This window comes from Neophocaena asiaeorientalis, unplaced genomic scaffold, assembly GCF_003031525.2.
Source record: "Neophocaena asiaeorientalis asiaeorientalis breed wild unplaced genomic scaffold, Neophocaena_asiaeorientalis_V1.1 scaffold593, whole genome shotgun sequence".
Taxonomy (NCBI): Eukaryota; Metazoa; Chordata; class Mammalia; order Artiodactyla; family Phocoenidae; genus Neophocaena; species Neophocaena asiaeorientalis.
This window is the reverse complement of record NW_020174701.1, coordinates 39629-62639: the sequence shown is the minus strand read 5'-3', so window position 1 is coordinate 62639 and position 23011 is coordinate 39629. Positions and strand designations below refer to the sequence as shown.

The 23011-nt window shown below is 53.8% G+C and overlaps 1 protein-coding gene across 1 annotated transcript in view; it reads left to right on the top strand.

Moving 5' to 3' along the window:
- Positions 1 to 22121, top strand: part of SCTR (secretin receptor) — a 41476-nt gene extending 19355 nt beyond the window's left edge. The window contains exons 3-7 of the mRNA XM_024759159.1: positions 9821 to 9928; positions 14384 to 14487; positions 14648 to 14761; positions 20576 to 20673; positions 21904 to 22121. Of these exons, the coding sequence (XP_024614927.1) occupies positions 9821 to 9928; positions 14384 to 14487; positions 14648 to 14761; positions 20576 to 20673; positions 21904 to 22108 (629 nt within the window). The 3' untranslated portion in view covers positions 22109 to 22121. The remainder of the gene's footprint in view (positions 1 to 9820; positions 9929 to 14383; positions 14488 to 14647; positions 14762 to 20575; positions 20674 to 21903) is intronic.
- The last annotated feature ends 890 nt before the right edge of the window (positions 22122 to 23011 follow it).

Here is a 23011-nt window from a genome sequence, read left to right as displayed (position 1 = left end):
TCAATACCATTCCCTGTTTTCCACTCTGCCAACCACTCTCCTTTTTAGACTCCTCCAGGAACAATTTCTCCCCGTGTAACTGGCCACCCGGACTTCTGCAGGACCCTCTGTTTCTCTCCCTCCTGGCACCTCTGCACTGCATCGTAGGGATGTGTTTCCTGGATTGGGAGGGACTGTGTCACTTTCCCCTTTTTCCCCAGCACGGGGCACAGGGCCTGCGAGACCTAGTAGTTGTTGTGTGTTTGTTGATGACTTACTGGGTGAATGAGTGAGTGCAGACGTTTGACTGAGAGCAGGGAGAGAGGAGACTTGAAGGAGAGAGAGAGAGGTGAAGCAGAGCCTTTGCAGCAGAGGACATGGACGCCCCTGGCCTGCCCCGCTCGTCACAGACCAGCTGGGGTGAGAAGTGTAGCCACGTCACCCATGGGGAGTGCTCACCAGAGCCTGACCTGGGGGCCCGTCACCCTGTGGATGCTGACCTCACATTGCAGTTCCTGGGAGGCTGCGGATGTGCTCAGACCTGGAGCACCGACCTGGAGCAGGTCTAGCCATCTTCTGTCCCCAGAGGCTCCCATGTGGTCCTACTTGTGCATCCAGGGCTGAGAAGGCGCAGTGGGACTCCTGCCAGGTTCTGCCGTGAGCTCCCTGGGGAGACCTCGCTCTCCTCGTGTGCGATGGGGCTGTGCCGCACACGCAGTAATTGCAACTGTGTCTGGCCAGGCCGTGGCAGCTGGGTGAACGGGGCAAAGGCTCGGGCCGCTTGGATCTGTTTTGCATTTTGGCCTTCTGCAATTTTCATTTAGGAAAAGGGGTCTGTTGTTTTGAAAACCTGGTTTAAAAGCGCCTGAGCCAGAAGACTTCTGAGTCTTCTGAAGTCTTCTGAGGACCTGGACTCCTGGGAAAGTCTTTAGGCCTGTTCCGCTGTCAGGTTGAGAAAGCTGAACCAGAAGACCCATCGTGGAGCTTAGAACCGACACGGTGGCCGCGGGGGAAGATTTCTTCAAAGAATGAAAACAGGAGAAACAGCAAAGGCATGGAGCCCTTGGTCAGGCTCCGCCCCGCGGATCCCCATCAGGGCCAGGTTGCGGGGATGGGGGCTGGGGCTGAGACCCCCTGGGGGGGATCCGGCCCCATAACCTCCACTCAGGAGCACGACTCCTGAAGTCCTGGTCACCTGGGCCCACAGGCCCTCCGTCCCCAGCAAGGATCTGTCTGGCGCCTGAGGCGGGGAGGGGCTGGCGGACTCTCTGTTGGGGGTGTAGGTTAATGGTTAAGCTGCCCGGTCTTCCCTGGGGAGGAGGTTAATGTTTGAATGTCAGAAGAGTCCCAGGAAACGAGCTGTCACCAAGCCCGGCACACTTATCATGAATAAAAAATTAACTCTTCAGCTATTCCGGGTTAGGTGGCCAAGGCCTTCGGAACATTTTGTGGGAACATTTCAGGGTCACCCTAATAGCTGCATGGCGTGCTCTACCCGGCTATTTATTGCTCTGTTTTCAGAAGCTGATACCCCCTCAGAGCTGGCCGGTTGAAGGGCTTTGCCTCTCCCTAAGGAAGAATGTTCCCGAGAGACAGTGCAGTGGCAGGAAGGATGTGGGCTTAGCAGTTTGGACAGACCTGGGCAGGTGTGCTGCTCTGTCACTTAGGGGCCGTGTGACCTTGGGCAAGACCCCGATCCTCTCTGGACCTTTGTGTCCTCGCCTTCAAAATGGGGACACAGCATCCCCTTTTCCTCTTGTCTCTGCCGGCTGGTTGCCCACTCCCAAAGAACATGGGCTGGCTTCTAGCGGTGGCGGGAGGGCAGTGCTTTTTTATTGAGGTGAAATTCACAATATTAGCCACCCTAAAGCAAACAGCTCAATGGCATTTGGTGCGTTCACAGTGCAGCCACCACCACCTCTATGTAGCTCCAAAGCACTCTCATCACCCCAAATAAAACCTGTACCCGTTGAGTAGTCACTCCTCATCTTGCCCCCCTCCGCCCCTGGCAACCTTGCATCCACTCCGTCTCTGTGCTTTTGCTGACTCTGGACATTTCATAACAAATGGAGCCACAGTCCGTGACCTTTGTGTCACCTCCTTGCACTAATGTTTCCAAGGTTCATCCACGTGGTGGCGCTGCTATCAGTGTGTCTTACATGCTGGCTTTTAATGCAGTTTCTCTTAACAAACATTCCAGTCCTTTTCTGGCTTCTCCTGGCTCCTGAGGGCCACTGGCAGCAAGGCAACCTGGGACCTCCCTCCCCTGCCCAGAGCCCAGCTCTCTTCACCCTTTCCTTGGCACTACTGATCTGGGCTCGTTTTTCAGAAACAAGTAACTTATGTTCATGTAGCATTTTCGACATATTTTTTCAGTTCTTAAAACAACCTGTGCAGTAAGTACCGTTGTCATCCCCACTTCACAGATGAGGAAATTGAGGCTCTTAGAGGCACGGGATCCCCCAGAGCTGAAACAGGACTCTCAGCCCATATCTTTTGAGTGCAAATCCTGAGGATTGTCTATTTTACAATCCAGACTGAGCTGTGAGGGACTGATATTCTCACCCTCCCAAGAAAAGATTAGCATTTGGAAAGAAAAAAAAAAAAAGAGGAAGAGAGAGACTGTTGACACCAGTTAATGTCTGTGTACTGTGAGAGGCAGCGTGAAAGGAGGTGTCTCAGCCAGGGAGGACGAGGAGGACTTTTCAGGCTCCAGATGCAGCTCGTGTCGTCGGGGAGGGGAGGCTCCTTGTGCTGTCGGGGGAGGGGAGGCTCCGTGTGCCTTCGGGGAGGGGAGGCTCCGTGTGCCTTCGGGGAAGGGAGGAGAGGCGTCCGGTGCTCTGAGGCCACCTTGAGCAAGCCTCCCGCAGGCAAAAGAGCCAGCCTGCCTCAGGGAAGCGGCGCTCAGCCTCACGTTCAAAGGGTCCTTCGTCTCATCCCATGCAGCCTCCTAACTGCATGACCCTCTCTGCTTGAACACTCTAGGTGGTGGGCACCCCACTACTCCCCAATATAGCTCTGTGGAACGGTTTGTGCTTCTTGGCTTAAAGAGGAACACCCCCAGACTCGTTGCTGTCGCTCCTGTGCCATGCTTTTAAACGCCGTTGCCACCCTGGGCCTTCAGTTCCTCTAACCCACCCCCACCACCTCTGTGTGTGGTCCAGCCATCCCAAGCAGGGCAACGCCTAACCGTAAATACTGCAAAGCCAAGGAGACCGCCCCAGGTTGCCCCTGGGGGTGGGCTCAGAAGGCAGAGCGGGCATGATGAAGCCAGGAAACAGGCTGTTGGTCCTGCCCATCTGGACGTGTTCCCGCAGCCGTTTCTCCTCTGGGCTTTCCCGCCATCTGGGGCGAATGGGCAGCAGTGCACTCATGCCTCTTTCTGGAACCTTCTGTGTGCCTGCTCATCACATCACCCCTTATCTCCCTAGTCTGAGGGGAAGTCTTGCTCTTTTTCTGTTTTCTCCTAAGCGTTTTGATTACACCAGAATTCCTCTTTATCCCCCTGCCCCAGGGACCTTTGGAAGCCCAAGTCAGGGAGATCGTAAGTTTTCCTGCCCTCCTTGGAGACTGTGAACTAGTAATCTGAGGAGGAAGGACAGAAAAAAGGAAAAAAATAACCAGGAGGAAAAAAAGTTCCACTGCAAACACAAATCATTAATTCCCACCAAAATCCTGGGGGACGTTACCACGCCCATTTTATAGATGAGGAAAGTGAGGCTCGTAGAGGTAAGTGGCGTGTCCAAAGCTCAGTCCGTCTCCACCGCACTTCACTTCAACCGAGGATGCCATGCTGTGCCATGGGCACCAGGCAGGCACCCCCCGGCCCCTCCAGATGACATCTGTGGTCCCATGGTGTCTTTTCTTGTTTCCCTACTTAAACTTGCACACCCTTCCATCCCTTCCCCTCCAGCCAGGCAGTCAGTGTCAGCAGATGACCTCAGAGATGGTGGAGGGTTGTGGGGATGCCTTGGGTCCTGCTTGCCCTGCAGCAGCCAGTTTACGTTCACTCCAGCCCTGCCCTCCCAGAGGCACTGAGCCCTCCCTAGTGGCTCTGTGTACAAAGCTCCCCTATCCCTTACCTCATGGGTCCCCCTCAACCCCGGCTCAGGCGCTGAGCTTTGCTGCTCTGGGTCTAAAACTCCCAGCCCCCGACAGTGACCCGAGTTCTGTGCTTCGTCCCTTCTGAGCCAGAGCCCCAGGGGAGGCCAGACCAGGACGCCCCCTTCCCTTTCCTGTTCCGCTTGTGCAGCCTTCCTTGCACTCAGAGCAGGAGCCTGTGGGGAGTGGGGTCAGGCCCTCCACTCACACCCTGGAGCCGCAGAAAAGGGGTCCCTGCAAGCATCCAGGGGGCCGCACAGACCCCTGCTCCCCCGGCCATAGTCCCTCCAGCCCGCTTGCACCATGCACCTTATGTACTGTGGTTTCCTTAATATTTTTTCCTTTAAATCAATTGGCTGACTTTTTTTCAGCACTCTGTACGTTAGCTCTTAGGCTTATTCATCATATCTGACTGCAGCTCTGGAATCTTCAGCCAACCTCTCCACCTTTCCCTGCAGCCCCAGCCCCTGGTAACCACCATTCTATTCTCTGCTTTTGTGAGTTTGACTTTTTTGGATTCCACATACCAGGGAGATGATAACAGTGTTTGTGTTTCTGTGTCTGGCTTACTTCACTGAGCATAACGTCCTCTGAGTTCGGCCATGTTGTCACACATGGCAGGATTTCCTTTTTATTGTTTGTTTTTGGCTGTGCGGCGTGGCACGCACTATCTTAGTTCCCTGACCAGGGATCGAACCTATGCCTCCTGCAGTGCAGAGTCCTAGCCACTGGGCCGCCAGGGAACCCCAGTAGGCTGAATAATATTTCACTGAACAATATTTCACTGTACTTTTCCTTACCCATTCACCCTTTGATGGACACTTAGGCTGTCTCCATACTTTGTGGCAGATAACGCTGCAGTGCGTGTGGGGTGCAGATCGCTCCTGAGATAGTGACTTCATTTCCTTTGGGTGTGTGTCCAGGGGCGGCATTGCTGGGTCATATGGCGGCTCTAGTTTAATTTTTTGAGGAAGCTCCATACCATTTTCCACAGTGGCTGTGCCGGCTTACATTCCCACCAACAGTGCCTGAGGGTTCCCTTTTTTTTCAACTGACTTTTTTTTTTAACTTAGCCTCATCCTAAACAGTAGTAACCCTCAAAGTCACAGCTGTGATGTGCTTGTTCTATAACCTTTTAATGCATATTCAATTCTCTTTTTAAAAATGTATAGCTGTTTGGGGCTTCCCTGGTGGCGCAGTGGTTGAGAGTCCGCCTACCGATGCAGGGGACACGGATTTGTGCCCCAGTCCGGGAGGATCCCACATGCCGCGGAGCGGCTGGGCCCGTGAGCCATGGCCGCTGAGCCTGCGCGTCCGGAGCCTGTGCTCCGCAACGGGAGAGGCCACAACAGTGAGAGGCCCGCGTACCGCAAAAAAAAAAAAAAAAAAAAAAAAAAGTACAGCTGTTAAAATTAAAAGGGTTCAACCATGTACCAGCTAAAGGGGCACACCGCCACCATGTGCTCCTCACACGCTGGTCCCCTGGGTCTGCCAGCACCTGCCCTGCCCTGCCCAGACAGCGAGGCCAAGGCTGGGAGAGTGTGGCCATGTCACAGGGCTTGGGACGTGAGAGATGGCATGTGGAGTCAGCCTCCAGGCCTCCTACCGCCAGTGGTCAGCCTGGCGGTGGGATCTCAGCTCTACCAGTCCTGCTGTCACCCTGCATGTCACTTTGCCTCTTGGGGCCTGGGTTCCTTGTCTCTGCCGTGGGACGGCAACCCTACTCGACCCCTGCGGTGCACAGCGCCTGCTGTGTGTCCAGCACAGGGCTGGACGGCCCCTTCCCAGCCTCTTCTCCCTACTTGGCTGATAGGAAGGGCATGGGTGTGAACCAGCTGTAGGGGGATCCCGCTTCCCTCCCAGTCCCCACCAGCCGCTCCCGCCCGGCCTTCTGCCAGCACAGGCCAGTGTCCCTGTGGGCCTGGCCTGACATGCCCCAGCTCAGGAAGCCCGCCAGACACCCTGGCCCCCTTCCCATCTGTCTGGCCAGCCGGACATGGGTCGTCCGGCCTCGTGGACTGGGGCCATGGACCAGTGCCCTGGCTGACCTGGCCAGCCTCAGCCCTGAAACCACTTCTCCCAAAGTGAGGGAAGAGACTCCCATGTGTTTCCACAGTGGGGAAATGCCCCGTCTGCTCCCAGGAGGTGTGCCTGAGCCGGTGGGGCTTCTTCAGAAGCAACGAGGCCAAGGGGTCCCCTCACCCTCCGGCCTCCAGGTGTGGGAGAACTCAGAGCGGAGGCAAACTGTGCTCGTCTGTCCAGGGCCCTCAGGACCGTGTCACTGTCCCAAGGGTATCCGGGGGCCAGGTGAGCCACGTCCATGGTGGAAATCTGGAGGACCAGCACCCAAAAGTGGCAGAACCCTGCCTGGGTGCCCTGGGGAGTTTCAAGAAGAGAGAAGGTCCAGCCCGCCCTCGTTCGGGGTGCTCTGTGAGAGCTGGGGTGAAGCCTCAGGAATATCCAAGGGGGTCTCAAGTCCCACATTCCTTGAAGGACGCAGGCACCTAGTCCTTGGACTCCTGGATGCCTTCACTGTCCTTGTGGGAGCCCCATCCAGGCCCCGCCCTGTGTGCCCATGGCGGCTCTCCTCCATCGCCCTCCCCTCCTTGCCCAGGGCCACGGCCTCCCTGTCCCTCCCGGGGCTCTCCACCTCCAGAGCCCCCGAGACACCCTCCTCCAGGAAGCTGGGGCTGATGCCCTGGAGACAGGCAGGTGGGCGGAGCCTGGCTGGACGGTCACCTCCCAGCCCGTCCATTCCTGGCTGTGTGACTCCAGGAACCTGCCTCTCCCTGCTCTGCCACTTCGTTTGTAAACCGAGGACAGAGCTGGGCGCCTGGCAGCACTGCTGTGCATTCAGTGAGCTGCTGTGTGTGAAGCACAGAGTGACTCCTGCTGGGACCAAAGCAGAGCTGCTGGCAGAGAACTGGAAGGCCAGGACCTTAGCGTGGGGTTCAGAAGTCAAGTGGGCATCATGGCGAAAGCCCATTTACAAGGGATGGGCGACGGGGAAGGGAATGGGCCAGAGGCTGGGGCATTCATCCATTCTTTAGACGCTTGTGGACGCCTGTGCCTTGCCCAGCCCTTGCGGGCACAGGCGTCCAGCAGTCAGGAATCAGGCTCCTGCTCTCCGGACTGTCTGCCCGGAGTGGGGGGAGCCATCTGCACCCAGGCACCAGGAGGTGACGTCACTGTGACCTCCCTGGCCTCTCACCATCATCTTGGATGTGCTCCTGGGAGCCCAAGGCTGGTCTGAGCCCGGAAACAGGGGCCTTCGCTGTGGGGAGGTGCAGTGCGGAGATTCTCAAAGCAAAGCCTGATGGCACATACAGCAGCGCCTGTAGGGAGGTTTTCACATGCAGATTCCTGGGGCTCAGGATGATTGAATTAGAATCTCCCAGGTGATTCTGATGTCCACTGCAGGATCAGAGCCTCTGAAGTGGGACAGATCACCAGGGGACTTTACGTGGAGTGGACGAGGATGTCAAGGAGGATATTGATGCTTTGAGCCTGGTTTTTATTCATGCCTGGAAAGAGACTCTTGCTCTTTACAAAAGCTGGGAATTAGCCATCTGGGTAATCCAAGGGCCCCCTTCAAACCACACGCATCTGCCAGTCCCTGCAGCTAAAAATTGCCCTGCAATTCAGAGGACCCAGCCTGGCCTGCCCTCCCCATGCCAGGCTGAAACAAGAAAGGGCTTGGGGAGGAAGAAGACTGGGGAGGACGGCAGGAGGGAGCTGTAATTCCCCTGCAGCCACTGAGTGCTGGGCTTTCCATGTGACATCGATCTCCTCCTCCTCTGGACAACCTCAGGAGGAAGGCATCTGTTTCCCCTAAAAGAGCTGAGTGAGGAACCGGGCTCGGGCAGCGAGTGTGTGGTGAGGCAGATTGGAGCCCAGGTCTGTGGGCCTCAGGAGTCTGGGTTCTCTCTCTGAAGGTTGCGGCTCTGGGTTAGTGTGGTCTGCTCTGTGCTCTCCAAACCAGATGTGGGGTGACTGCTGACCTCATGGGTGTCACCTCAGCTGTATTTCCGGTCTGCTCCAGACCTCCCTGGGTGATGCCCTCCCAGGTGGCATGGGCCCCCAGAAGCCTGTCACAGGAGCAAATTCCCTGGCTTTGTTCCCCCGGGATCCAACTTTGGGAGAATTGGTGGGTGGTTATGTTAAATGATCATTTTTGTTGTTGTTTTCGTTTTTTGGTTTTTTTTTGCGGTACGCGGGCCTCTCACTGTTGTGGCCTCTCCCATTGCGGAGCAACAGGCTCCGGACGCGCAGGCTCAGTGGCCATGGCTCACGGGCACAGCCGCTCCGCCGCATATGTGGGATTTTCCCGGACCGGGGCACGAACCTGTGTCCCCTGCATCGGCAGGCGGACTCTCAACCACTGCACCACCAGGGGAGCCCTAAATGATCATTTTTAACAGAGTATAATCGTAACTCACGGGCAAGTGCAAAATGAATACCTGCCAAACATTGTCCCTAAGTAATGAGAGAACCAGTAAGATGCTACCACTGGTTCACAGGAGAATTCAAAGTACTGTACGTATAAGGCGGTAAAATGAATTTACAAATAGGTGCAAAACTGGCTGAAAACAATTCTGTATAAATTGTAGATAACTGATAGTCATGCAAATGCAAAGGAAGAGATAGAAATGTGGATTCAAATGCCTTTGGACAGGACATCAGTTGTCTACAATTTATAGAGTTGCAAAATAGCTCAAGGACGTAAAAGGCCAGAATCAGGTAACCCAGAAGGCTGTGATTAGACAACGCCTAGTTTTGCCTTGAAGACACCTGATAGTCTTTTCACTTCAAAGCCTTTCAGTCACCAGAAGTGGGCCACAGATCTGGCTCTAAGCTTCCTAGCAGCCAAACAAGGCAAAAAGGAAACAGCCTCAAATTCAGTGTCTATAAGGACAGCTGTATAGTAGTTGTTCACCGTAAGTCCAGCTTCGCGGTGCCTTGAGACCATGTTCTCCTTCAGGGGTGGGGCAGGGGCCTCATCAAGGGAACCCAGTGGGGTGAAAGCAGCATCCTCAGTGACGTTCCTACCACAAATGCAGTGCTGCTTCCATAGCCAAGGCAGCGGTTCTCAAAGTGTGGTCCCAGACCAGTAACACCAGCCTCCCCTGGGAACTTGTTAAATATGCAAATTCTCAGGCTCCACCAAGACTTTGGGGGTGGGGTCCCAGCCATCTGTGTTTTAACAAGCATTCTGGATAATTCTGATATGAGCTGAAGTCTGAGAATCATGGGACAAAGTTCTCAACCCTGCCGTCACGGTAGAATGACCCAGAAAGCTTTAACACCGCATCATGCCTGAGCGCCACGCAGGACCGATGAAATCCGGCTCCCTGGATGTAGGGCCTGGTTAGGTATGTTTTTAAAGCTCCGCGGTGGTTGTACTGTGCAGCAGGCTGCAGGCTCACTGCCATGGAGTCAGTGGGTGCGAGCAGAGGCCGGGAGATGCTCCATCTTCTGTTCCGGAGGAGCCCAGCCCTGCCCTTGCGAGGCTTATGTGAGATGGCGTGTCCCTGTGTGTCTGCAGCACCGAGCACTCACCATGTAGATGCCGAGGCCACCGCCCCAAAGGTGACAGGGCCCATTAGACACCGCGGTTCCTGGTCCCGGGAGCGCAGCTAGTGGGGACGCCCAGGCGCGGGTGCTGGGGCTGGTGCCACAGTGCTGGGGAGGCCCTGCGTCCACGCTGCGACCCGTCTGACCCCGCTTCTCTCCTTGTCAGGCTGCCAGGGGCTGTGGGACAACACGAGCTGCTGGCCCTCCTCTGCGCTGGGACAGACGGTGGAAGTGGCCTGCCCGCGGTTCCTCTGGATGCTCGTGGGCAGAAACGGTAACCGCTCAGCCCAGGGGCCCAGCTGGGAGGCTGTGGGGCAGCCCTCTGGGTGGGCCTGGGCCTGGCGGCCTGAGGCCGAGGAGATTTCTCTGGGGACAAGGAGTGAGTAGAAGGGTGGGGGTGGTCCTCGCTGGGGATGGGAAGCCTTGACTGGGGAGGTGTGGTGTGGCCTCAGTTGTCAGGGCGCCAAGCAAGGGGGCCGGGGGCCACATACTGGGGAAGTGGTGAAGGAGGCCAGGCCTGCTTCTCCCTGCCCGGTGCCCTCTTCAAGAGGCTCCCCTCCTCCCTTCCACGCTTCTGCCCCCTCAGCCCCCGGGGCCCTCGCTCCAGCCCTCGTGTCTGGCTCACACCGGGCCCAGGCTGGCCTTCCAGGACACTTACTTCCTCTGTGCCCTCTCTGCCAGGCCCTGCTGGTGAACTCTGCCCTCCCTGGAAGATTCTGACAAAGCTGCAGTTTATAAGGGTTCCCTTAATTTCAGGCAAGGGAGTGAGGATGTTGTCTCGGGGGACACGCAGGGACGAACACTGGCTAAAGCCCTGTCACGCGCCAGGCATGTTTAGAGACGTGAGCTCGTTCAGTCATCACAAAGGCCCTGCAAACCACAGACCTTTTCCCTGCGCTTGACCCAGTTCAGGAGTAAAAGTAACAGCGTCGAAGAGGGCTTTAGCCCTTGGCCTCAGGTTCACGGCTGGGAGGTGGAGAGGCGGGGACTGCCGTTTCTCCTCTCTGCCACACGGTGTCGCTGTGGGGCTGCAGGACCCGCCACCCGCCCGTCGGCACGGAGGCGCTGCCTCTTGGCTGCGCTGCCTGGCGTCCGGGGCTGGGTGGGGGGATCATCTCAGCCTGGGTCCCACTGTGCTCATGCCCAGCAGCAGGTGCAGGGCATCGGCTAGCCCAGGAGCGTAGGTCGGGTCGGGACAGTCCAGCCTCAGTTACCGAGAACCATCCTCCCGTGGAGACACCTCGGGTCCGGAGTCCGGGGGAAGGCTTCTTGGTGGTGTTCCAAGGGTTCCAAGGCTCCCTAGCCAAAGCAAGGAAGGAGCACCCAGTGAGGACAAGCTGGTGCTCCAGACCCTTCCTTTTGAAAGAAGAAAGAAACAGAATAAGTGAATTCTTTCTCAGGGCACCCGCTACGTGGGCCCAGACGGAATGAGTGTCTGTGTGACTGAGGAAACTGCAGGCTGGACTCTGCCTCCAGATATTTGTCTGTCTGTGCCAGGGCCTAGAATGTTCTATCTAGGGTGCATTCCTTTGATGCTTAAAAGGGTGCTGGTCTTCCAGAGTTCCTTATTAAAAAGCACACTTGCTGAGTGGGGTCAGGCCTTGGCGTTTTTTCCCTTCTACGTTGGTGGGGATGGGAGCCTTATAGCAGCAGAGATTCCTAACCTGACAAGGGTCCTGGGGGCTTTTGAGAATCAGATAAAAGCTTTGGCCTGGCTCTTGCCCAGACTGCACACACATATACGTATATGTGAACAGAAATGCTGACTGTAGTTTTGGGGGCCCTTGAGGTGTTCATTGACCTGAACTTGGGGCAGAATCCCTTACCTATTAGGAATTAAACCCAGGGGAAGTGGGTGGGAGGAAGGGGCTACAGAGGGAGCCCACCCCTTGTCTCCTCTGCAGTTCTACTAAGAGCCCTGTCAGCAGAGGGCACTGCCTTGTTTACTGCTCTGGGCACCTGGTCTGGATCACACGCAGCAGCATCTTGGGAATCCTGTGGGGTCTGTGGAGAGAGGCCCCTGGACAGGCAGCCTGGCCTCCAGGGACACGCTGTCTGATAACTGCTTTTGGCTTCCAGGCAGTGTGTGTGCTTTTAATTCGGCCTTTTCATCCAGCCTGTGTACCTTTGACCACCGTTCTTTCCTCTCTGACAGCCTAGCTTGTTTGATATAACTATAGAAACCTTCCACCCATCTCCTAAATTCCAAGACTCCAAGCCCCACCGTCCTGGCCCTTTTTTTTTTTTTCTTTCAGTACACGGCCTCTCACTGTTGTGGCCTCTCCCGTTGTGGAGCACAGGCTTCAGACGCGCAGGCTCAGCGGCCATGGCTCACGGGCCCAGCCGCTCCGCGGCATGTGGGATCTTCCCGGACCGGGGCACGAACCCGTGTCCCCTGCATCGGCGGGCACACTCTCAACCACTGCACCAGCTGGTCCATTTTAGAAAGGCCAAGAGCAGAAGGGAAGTAGCCCTGTGGCTCCCACTCTGTCTGGCACCAGCCTGAGTGACATCCGCGTGCTGTCGTGTTTCCTGACGCGTCCTGCAGTGTGGCTGATTATTCCCCTTTGGCACAGAGAAATGATGCACCTACGGGTACACAGCAACAAAGAGCCAGTGCTGGGTTTCGAACTCAGATCTAGCTGGTTCTAAACCAATGCTCCAGGTCTCATGAGCCGTCCTAGACCTGGCACGCCTAGAGCCCGAAGGCCACGGTCTCCTGCTAGAGCTGCCCCTGGGACCTCAGGGAGAGGGCCAGGCAGGAGGGCCTTGCAGTGATGGGCCACATCCTGGCTGCACACTGTTGCCCAGTTCTGGGCCTTGGTTTCCTCGTCTGTGAGATAGGTCAGCAGCACCGCCCTCAGTGGGGCGCTGTGAGGATGAGATCAGGATCAGTACATTAGCCTAGCAGCTGGTTCTAGAAATGCCCACCATATTTCTCCAGCTCAGTGGAACCCTGAGAGCCAGTGGCCCTGTCAGAGAGGAACACACCAGGCCCAGCTGGGGTGGCTGGGGGCCCTGGACAGGATACTGATTAGAGCAAAAGGAGCAGCAGGGCCCCTCTGTACAGGGTCAGCTCCCTGCACCCCTGCAGCCTCCACAGCAGCCAGACCCGGGGACCGGAACACGGCCCTCCTCGGCAGCCTGGAGAGGAGGGTGCAGCCGGGCCGGTCAGGGCAGGCAGGGCAGTCCCCCCTGCTGTCCCAGACTTCCTTCTTGGCCGACAGCTCCTCTACCCCAGTCTTTGGGCTCCTGTTCTAAGAGCTCCTCGTGGGCAAGCTCTTCCCTCTCCTCTTGCAGAAGCAGGCTCTTCATCCCCCCTCATCCCCCTCATCCGCAGGCTCTTCATCCCCCCTCATCCGCTTGTCTAGCCAGCCAGCCAGCCTGCAAATGTCTGATGAGCAAGCGCTCTGGGCAGGCCCGGGGGAGCCCTCAGGAACAGTCGTCTGCCAGGGAGGCAGGGAGGCCGTTGTCACCTCCGTGTGGGCGCAGGCAGCAGCCTTGTGCTGGAGGGGTGGGGCGGTGAGCCCCAGGACAGGGAGGGAGGGCTGCGGCTACCTTGTGATTTGTAATGCAGAGAAACGCAGAGGTGTGGCCTGGTGTCATGGCTAAAGAGCTAAACATTCCATCCTCAGGGGTGGCCGCCTGGAGGGCTAGCTCTGCTGGTTTTCAGATTCTGGGGAGCAGGGTGTGAAGTTAGATGTAAAATAGAACTTCTTAGTGCAGAAGTAGGACCAGGAGCCTGAGGAAGGTCCGCTGTGGGCAGGCCTGGGTCCTCACCAGCCAGGCAGATTCTCTGGGGGGACCCACCCTTAGATGGCTGCAGGGCCTGCGAGCAGGAAGGCCAGGAGTAAGAAAGGGCATTAGGACAAAGCCTGCGGCCAGGAGTGTAGGCCTGAGCCCCGGGCGTCACATCCCAGGGCCCCCATTTATGTGGTATGATCTTGAGCGAGTTGTTTAACCCCGGGGTGCCTCAGTTTCCCCAGCTGTGAAATGGGTGTAGTACTTACATGTTACAGTACATTTTACTGTAAAAGTAACAGTGCTGGCCTCCTAGTCCTGTTAGGATTAAATGAGTTAATACCCATCACACGCTTAGAACAGTGCCCAGCACGTAGCAGTGACCGTGTATTGTTACAATAGAGCACGAAATTTTATAATCGAATAAACACACAGCTGTTAGTGTGAGATCAACATTGTTTGATTCAAGGTGTGTAACCTTCTCTTCTTAAGCACTGCATCCAGCCTCTCTCCTCGTAGGAGACACTGCAGTGCCTCCCAGCTTGAAGGTTCTCCGGGGGCACCCAGGGAATCGAGTGGTGACGCTGTAAGTTCTGCTGGGCCTGGGCCTGGGGCATGTGTCAGTCGTCTCCCTCACTGTGGAGCTCGGTGCCTGGCACAGTGGCCGTGAGGCGGGGGCCAGAGGGGTATCGGTGCAGGGCCGGCCAGCTTTGCAGGTCGACGTATCCGGGAGCCGCGGGTCTGTTCCGCGCTCGCACACCTGCTCTAGGCCATCTGCCTGCGCACCTTTCCCACTACTTTTCCTGACTGACTCTTACTAAGGCTCCCAGGGCCAGCTGGGCCAATTGCAGCTGCCTGTGTGGTTCAGAGAAAGGGACAGGGTGACGGAAGGAAGCTCCAGCTGCCCCTCAGACGCGGCGAGGGCACCCGGAGAGCCGGCCTTGGGTCCGGTCCCCACTGCTCACTGCAGGCTGCTTGGCCTCCACAGGTTCCATATTTCGAAACTGCACGCAGGGCGGCTGGTCAGAGACCTTCCCCAGGCCTGACCTGGCCTGTGGGGTCCACATGAACGACTCCTCCAACGAGAAGAGGGTAAGCCTGCCAACACCTCCCTGCAGGGCAGAGGTGGCTGGGGAGCAGAGAGTGAAGCTGGCTCAGGGTGAGGTTGGGGACTCGGGGCTGCCCCTCTCAGCCCCACACCCCCTTGCTCCCCTGGGCTGGATGGGCCCCCTTCCCCGCCCTGGTCCACCAGCCCAGAGGTGATGGTCCTGAGGAGCATGGCACAGTGAGAGCTGCCACGTGCCATCGGGATGCTGGCGTGAAACCCAAAGAGCAGAGACTGGGGCTAAACGCTTGGGACCCGGTGGTGAGTCTGAACCTGCCTGTGACCTTGGGGGTTGGGGAGGATGTAACTTCTCTGTGCCTCAGTTTCTTCATCAGGGAAATGGGGTTAGTAATAGTCCTGACCTCACAGGCTCGTGAACCTGTGGAAGTGCAGGCAAGGGTGCCTGGCCGCAGTGCCAGCTCCCAAATGTCCCTTCTCAGAGGAGCTTCGGGCTCCAGAGGCAGGAGAGCCTGGCGGTGGGCAGGCCTGGTTTGAGACAGGACGCTGGTGCGGTGGCTCTCTGAAGGGGCCGTCTGGTTCAGAGCCCTTCCCAAAGGAGATTGAGTGGGGCCTGACGTGGAGGATGGAGTTTTTTCTCTCCCAGGTCTTACCATCCAGTTAGGGAAGACACATGAGGTCTTCAGATCCGATGGGAGTAATTTAATAAGGATACCTGTGGTCTTGGAGGGCCAGTGGATGGGCTCTGACCTCTGTAGATTACCCTTTCTGTCACTGACCTATATGAAGACAGGAGGCTTACGTGTATCACGTTTGTAAAGTCCATAAGATTAAGAGGGATCATTTGTTTAATGGGTGGCAGGACGGAGGTTCGAAAGTGACAGAAATTTCCAACTGGCTTCGTAAGCTAATGTGGCTCACGTAGCTAGGGATGTGGAGAACGGGCATCAGGACCCTTTCATGAGCAGTACCCCAGAGCCACCCAGGACCAGGTTCTTTCTGTCTCTCCTCCTGCTAGCCTGGTGGTTTATCCCAAGGCTGGCTCTCTTCCTGTTGTCAGATGACTGCCATTGGTGACTATAGCTGCAGACTCCCCAGGCCTGCCTGTCCAGAAGGAGGGACAGCCTTACTTTTCTTGCTAACAGCAAGAAAGTTTCTCAGCCAGGCCGCCAGCAAGCCTGTCCTGACATCTCACTGGCCCCACGTGACTTGAGCCTGTCCACCTCCAGACCATCCCTGGCAGAGGGTTGGGACACGTGCTTGGCTTGGACCAGCAGTTCTCAAACTTTTTGGCCTCGGGATCCTTTTACACCCTTGGGAGTTATTGAGGACCCTAAAGAGCTTTTGGTTTTGTGAGTTATGTATATGAAAACCACAAATAAGAACTGTTGGTTTAGACTAATCCGCTGGGTGGGAACGGAGCCCAGGGCCTTAACCATGTTATTCATGGTTGAAACTGTAAAATGCCAGAAGAAGGAGCAGAGATTTAACAAAGATAAATGCGGGCTGCCCTGGCGGCTCAGTGGTTAAGAATCTGCCTGCCAGTGCAGGGGACATGGGTTCGAGCCCTGGTCCAGGAAGATCCCACATGCCACGGAGCAACGAAGTCCATCACCACAACTACTGAGCCTGTGCTCTAGAGGCCGTGAGCCACAACTATGGAGCCCGCATGCCACAACCACTGAAGCCTGTGCACCTAGAGCCCGTGCTCCACAACAAGAGAAGCCACCGCAGCGAGAAGTCCACACACCGCAACCAAGGGTAGCCCCCGCTCACCACAACCAGAGAAAGCCAGCATGCAGCAACGAAGACCCAACACGGCCAAAAATAAATAAAATAAATTAAAACAAAGATAAATGCAAAGTTCTGGACTTAACTCAGAAAATTAGTTGTCTAAAATAGTAAAAAGATGACCTACCGTGGCTTCAGCTCACATTAAAAAAAAAAAAAAAGCCCTAAGACTGGTGGAAGGGTTTCCAGACCATGTGATTCACTGGTCCTTAAATGTCAGTCCACAGACAAGCACAGACTTTGTCTTTTTTTTTCTCTTTTTGGCTGTGTTGGGTCTTTGTTGCTGCACGTGGGCTTTCTCTAGTTGCAGCGAGTGGGGGCTACTCTTCGTTGCGGTGAGCGGTCTTCTCATTGCGGTGGCTTCTCTTATTGCAGAGCACGGGCTCTAGGCGCTCTGGCCTCAGTAGTTGTGGCTCGCGGGCTCTGGAACGCAGGCTCAGTAGTTGTGGTGCGCGGGCTTACCTGCTCCACGGCACGTGGGATCTTCCTGGACCAGGGCTCAAACCCGTGTCCCCTGCATTGGCAGGCGGGTTCTTAACCACTGCACCACCAGGGAAATCCAGGGCTTGTAGGATCTTAGATCCCTGACCAGGGATTGAACCCAGGCCCTTGGCAGTGAAAGTGTGGAGTCCTAACCACTGGAATACCAGGGAATTCCCACAAACTTTTTCTTTTATTCTGAGAATTGGATCATCCTTTCTTAGTGTTGAAATGTCTTTTTCTCTTTTAATCAAATGATGGTGAAAGTATATATTTGTTGGTTGTCTTTTTGCAACTTCCTGACTTGGCACACACCAGTTGCCAACAGTGGACTCAGATCAGCAGAAAGACCAGGCAAAGCTGCCACTTGGGTAAAAAAAATGGAGTTTGCTTACCCAGAGCAGAGGTTAGAAAACTAGGACCCTTGGGCCAAATCCAGCCCACCATCTGCTTTTGCAAATAAAGATTTATTGACACACAGCCACACCCATTTGCACCGAAAGGGCAGAGTTGAATAGTTGCAAAAGAGACCAAATAGTACCCAAAGCCTAAAATGTTTTCTGTCTGTCCCTTTATGGAAAACGTCTGCTGTCTCCTGATGTAGAGGATAGAGAAGGAGGGGGCCCAGTCGAGACACACAGCAGAGAGATGGGCAGCTTGATCCAGGACAGGCAGCAGCCCTCTGGGGGGGCAGGGGGTGCACAGCTGCAGAGGTTGAGGCCTGGGGCACTGTGGTCACATCTGGCTTCCTGGGAACAGGGCTCTTTTGGGGTCAGGCCAGGGCATCCTGAGGGTACCCCGGTAGACAATAACCCAGCCACAGGACAGCACAGGATGCTCAGCCAGGACTCTGCGTGCTTGTCACCCCATGCCTCCTCACGCTGCCACAGGCTAACCCGATGTGCTCCTGACCCGGGGCTGCAGATCCAGGCGTCCCCGGGGTGAGGCCGACGCACTCAGCTGTGGGGCACATCCCACACGTGACGACATCCTAGGCTGACACATTGGTCCTCCGATTTTTTGACATTTCACTGCTCTTTGACGTCCCTACATCTAGGAACCATTCATCCAGTGCAACTTACTGCCGTTGTGGCTCCCCACTTGTTGCTGAGAGGTGGCTTCTGGCTTCTGGAATTGCAGTCACCTCAGTGCAGAAGCACAGGGTCACATGGCAGGCAGCCCGTCAAAGCTTCCCTCTGCTGCCAGGAAACTTTCGGTCGGTCTGAGTCCCGTCGACTTTGTGCTTACTCCCCTACCCCTGGGGCTCACAATTAAGTCTCAGGCGTTTTGGTACTCAGCTTCCCTAAGCTTGTTTGTTTCCTTTAGGGTGCAGTGTAGCCAGTTCAGATGACAGCCACCTTCCTCCGGAAATGCTCCACTTTACTGATGCTCCTCTTAAAATAACACACCCAGAACTGGGCCAAGCACTCCAGACATTCCAACGTGGCCTGCTTCACAGCACTCCATTAATGTAACTGAGAAGAGACCTAATAGTCCTAGCGGCTACCTCACACACATACCTCACACCGGCAGTGTCAGACTGCTGACTCAGACTGAATGGTGGTTGGGGGTAGAGGGTGGACATGGGGAAGAATCAACATGTGCTGAGTGTCTTCCAAGTGCCAGGCACTGTCTAGATACGCTACCTGATACCCTGTTTGTTCTTCCAAAATGCCTGCACGGTAGATATTATCCCCATTTTGCAGATGAGGAATCTGAGGCTCAGAGAAGTTAAGTAATTTGCCCAGGGTCACACAGCTGTTGAGTAGTAGCAGTCCTGGGTTTGGAACCCTTGTCTCTTGACTCTGAAGCCTGTGCATGTTCTCTCTGCATACACTTCTTTAATGCCATGGAGCTTGGGCCACTCAAACCTCAAAGTCATTTTCATATGAACAGCTGTCAGGTTTCCCCAATAGTATTCTTGTGCCTGTGGTTCTTTGTTTTGTATTACCCTTTTCTTCTGGTTATAAGATAGTACTTACCCATTGAAGAAAAATGAAAAGTACAGAAAAAAATACAAATGAAAATAACAACTCTATCCACAAGTTTATACTGCAAAGTTAACCACTAATAATGTCTAACACACCTCCTCACAGTCTTGTTTCTGTGTGTGTATGAGACTGAACCACATGAGATGGCCAATAATGCAGCCTTTTTCGATGTACAGAAAAGGACAGTTTCATACAATTCAACCTAACACTTTTTTTTACATAAAGCAGAAATCACACTGTACATGTAAAGTTTGTATTCTGCCTTTTCAGTTAACATTACGTTATGTCCTGACATCTTTTAAAACTCTTGGTAAGCACACTTTTTTAATGTAGTCTAACCTTTGGATTTAAAAGAATTTAGTTAACTATTCTTCTGTTGTTGGACATTTGCGTGTTTTTCATCAAAAATGGTCCTGTGATAAACATCTTTATATATGAATATGCTTTTATATTTCTGATAATTCTTAGAATTAATTCCTAGAGGTAGAGGGGTGGTCAGAAGGAATGCATGTTTCAGAGGTTCTTGATACATGCTACTCTCCAGAGAGACTGAACCAATTTTCACTCCCACTATACCTTCACCTACATAGAACATTAGTACTTTTAAATATTTGTTAATTTGGTTAGTAAAAAAAAAAAATGGTATGGCATTATTGCTTTACTTTTTATTTCCTTGATTCTTTTTAACGTAAAATAGATACCTAGTGGGAAGCAGCGGCACAGCACAAGGAGATCAGCTCGGTGCTTTGTGACCACCTAGAGGGGTGGGATAGGGAGGGTGGGAGGGAGGGAGATGCAAGAGGGAAGAGATATGGGAACATATGTATAACTGATTCACTTTGTTATAAAGCAGAAACTAACACACCATTGTAGAGCAATTATACTCCTATAAAGATGCTAGAAAAAAAAAGACTGTTGTACAATTTGGTTTTCTTTTTGAACCTTAAAAATACAGGTCTTCACATTTATTTCTATATGTCACATTATTCCATTCCATTGAGATCTTCTTGAATCAAAGATGAGCCAATAGTGTGAGGTGGCTGCTGAACAAGTAAATGACTGCTTGGCTGCATTTATAAGAGTGTAGTGTATAGATCAGGGGAAGTGACGGTCCCACTGTATTTCTTCCTGGTCAGAGAATGCATCTGGAGCTTTTCAGCTGTCTGGTTCTGGGTGTCTTGTTTAAGAAGGACATTCACAAACTGGAGCATATTAGTGGAGAAAAATGGTGAAGGGTTATGGAAAGAGATTAAAGACACAGGGAATATTTAATGCCCAGACGATAAGTGGGGGACAGGTGGGTAGAAGAATTGTATTCAGAAAGGACAGGCCTCTCTGTAGAATCTTTGTGACTTTTCTGTAAGTCTAAAGCTATTCTACGTGAAAAGTTTATTTTTAAAATAATTATGGCTCTAGGTACAAGACAAATTCAATTTATTTTCAGTGACTCCAGAAGAAGAAAAGGGACCAATAGGTACAATTTAAAGGTAATAGGTTTTAGATTCACTTGAGAAAAAATTATCTAATACTTTGCACTGTTGTATACCCAGTGACTTCTTCAAAAAGCAGTGAGTGCCTCATCCGTGGAGGTATTCAAGCAAAGGCTTGAATTCAGGGTGATGGTCAGGGGCCCTGTGTATGGGATAGAATTTTGAACTGGTATCAGATGATCCCCAAGGTCTTTTCCCAAGCCAAGATGTCGTGAGTCTATGAATGCGTGTCCTTGGGGTATGAACAGAATAGCAGTCAGAGTTGAAGGGGCTTCGGCAGCCTGGAGCAGGTGCACTCTGTGGCAGAAAAGGGCAGGTTCAGCCAGGTGGGTGGGTGGGGCTGACACGGCCCTCTCTCTCTGCAGTACGAGTACCTCCTGAAGCTGAAGGTCATGTACACCGTGGGCTACAGCTCCTCCCTGGTGATGCTCCTGGTGGCCCTTGGCATCCTCTGTGCCTTTCGGTAAGAACCTGCTGCCAGCTCTCCATCTTCCCAGCCTTCCCTGGCACAGACTTCGGGTCTCTTTTAATTGTTCTGACCAGAGAGAGGAAGGTCTGGGTGGGCCACTTTGTCCCCTCTTGATCTAAAGCTTACCTGTGGCAAAACTTGGAAGTTTCTGTGACCTCGTTCATTCCTTTATTCATTTGACATTTACTGAACATAACTAGAACTTACTGCACCAGTTGCTTTACATGTATCATTTCTGATTTTCACACAATGCTGTGAGATAGGTATCATCCCCATTTTACAGGTATATTAGCCAGACTCTTGGTTGCAAGAAACAGAAATCCGCCTTAAAGCACCTTAAGAAAAACAAAGGTGACCTGATGCACACGATTGACAAGTTCAGGGGCACCTGGCTTTAGGTGTGCCTGGATCTAGGTGCTCCAAGGTATCAGCAGAATTGGGTCTGTCTCCTGCCATTTCTTCACCTTGCATTGGCCTCAGGCAGGCTTTACGCGGGGCTGGCACAGACAACCACCAGCAGCTGCAGACGTACATTCTACCAGCTCAGCGACACCAGGGCCAAGGACCCCCTTCTTCATTAGTTTCAATGAAAAGTCCTGGGGGAATTCTCATTGGCTGGCTTGGGTCACATGCCCAGCCCTGAGCCAATCACTGCAGCCAGGTATGGAGCTCTGATTGGTCAGGTCTGTCATGAGGGTGGGGGTAGCGTCATCCCCAACCAGAGATGGGATGCGTTCCCCGAAAGAAATCCTTGTTCCTGAAGCGGAAGGAGGGGAACAGTTAAGAGACTTCTGCCCCTACAGCAAGGGGGAAACCTAGGCTCTGGCTGGTGAAGGGCTTGCTCTAGATCGTGTAGCTGAAAAGTGGCAGAGCCCGGGTCTGATTTCACCCCACAGCCTGTGTTCTTTCTGTGCCACTTGCCCCCTTCCCCACCCCCTTCTGACAATTCTGGGAGCTGGAGGTGGTCGGAGCAGAATAGGATCTCGCCCTTATAACCCCAGCTTTTTTTTTTTTTTTTTTTTTTTTTAATTGCAGCATGAGACAGAGTAGGCTGGGCACCGGGGGGCCTGGGCTCATTCAAGTTCTGCAAACAGGGAGATTTAGAGAGTTGTCACGTCCAGGGCCTGGGTTTCCGTGGTGCGTGGAGGTGGGGGGAGGGGTGGGCGGCTGAGCCCTGGGCCTCTCCGGCTCTGGCCCCTACGGCCCTGCATCCTCTCCCTCCAGGAAGCTCCACTGCACCCGCAACTACATCCACATGCATCTCTTTGTGTCCTTCATCCTGCGTGCCCTGTCCAACTTCATCAAGGATGCCGTGCTCTTCTCCTCCGACGACGTCGCCCGTTGTGATGCCCACAGGGTAACACGCCTGCGTGGCCCACGGCGTGGCCAGGCCTGCCTGCTCCCCCGCTGCCCCCGCTGTCCCTGCTGAGGCTGCACTTAATGCCTAGAGTAAAGGGGCCAGCGCTGGGGAGGTTCAGGGAGTCTCATGTCCCCAGATGCACAGTCTGGGACCCACATGAAAGCAGTTTGTTGAGAAGCCTGCAACCTCAGCATATAATTGAGAATCAGTCAAGAGAGTTGCAAGTCCTTGCCTCTGAGGAACAGGAAATGGGGGCAGGGGTGTCAGGAGCTTAATGTTTTTCCTTTTCTTTTTTTTGTGACAAGAGACATTTGACTCTTTGAAACCAATTACATACACAATTTACGAAAAATAAAAGCCAACTTTAAAAAAAGAAAACAAAGGGAGGGGAGAAACCACCTACCTTCTAATACAACAAGACGTTGTAAAGTTAAAAAATATAGTAAACCTGTTTGGACAGAAGGGGCTTTTAACATGAATCCCAAACTTCACAGTGTTATTTGTTTATTTACTCATAACCATCTCCTTCCAAAAATAATATGATGTAGCTTTCAGGGAAAACATACAAAGGACAAAAAAATAAGTAGATTGGATCAGCGAATAAAGAAAATAAAGCCAAAACTGAGTTCATACACAGAAACAAGTTTGATGAAATTTTCTGAAGGTGGCAGAGGTGTGTCATAAATTTGGTTTGGAGCTTCCCAGTAGCCAAAGCAAAGACAGAAACACACTCTGTTTCAAGATTTAGATGAAAACAGGCTAGTCCCTAGGGAGAGGCCTGAGAGAACTCTCTCCCAGTGGGTTTTCCGGAAGGAGCCAGCCTGTCCTCAACAACACTGACCATCCCACAGTCTTCCTCATCTGGGCAGGCCGCGGCCGCCCTCATTCCCGGAGTTCTGTTCAGGACGGGTGTGCCCAGGGCGGTCCTCCTGTCACGCTCCTGTTCCAGGGAGGACGCGTCACTGGGAGCAC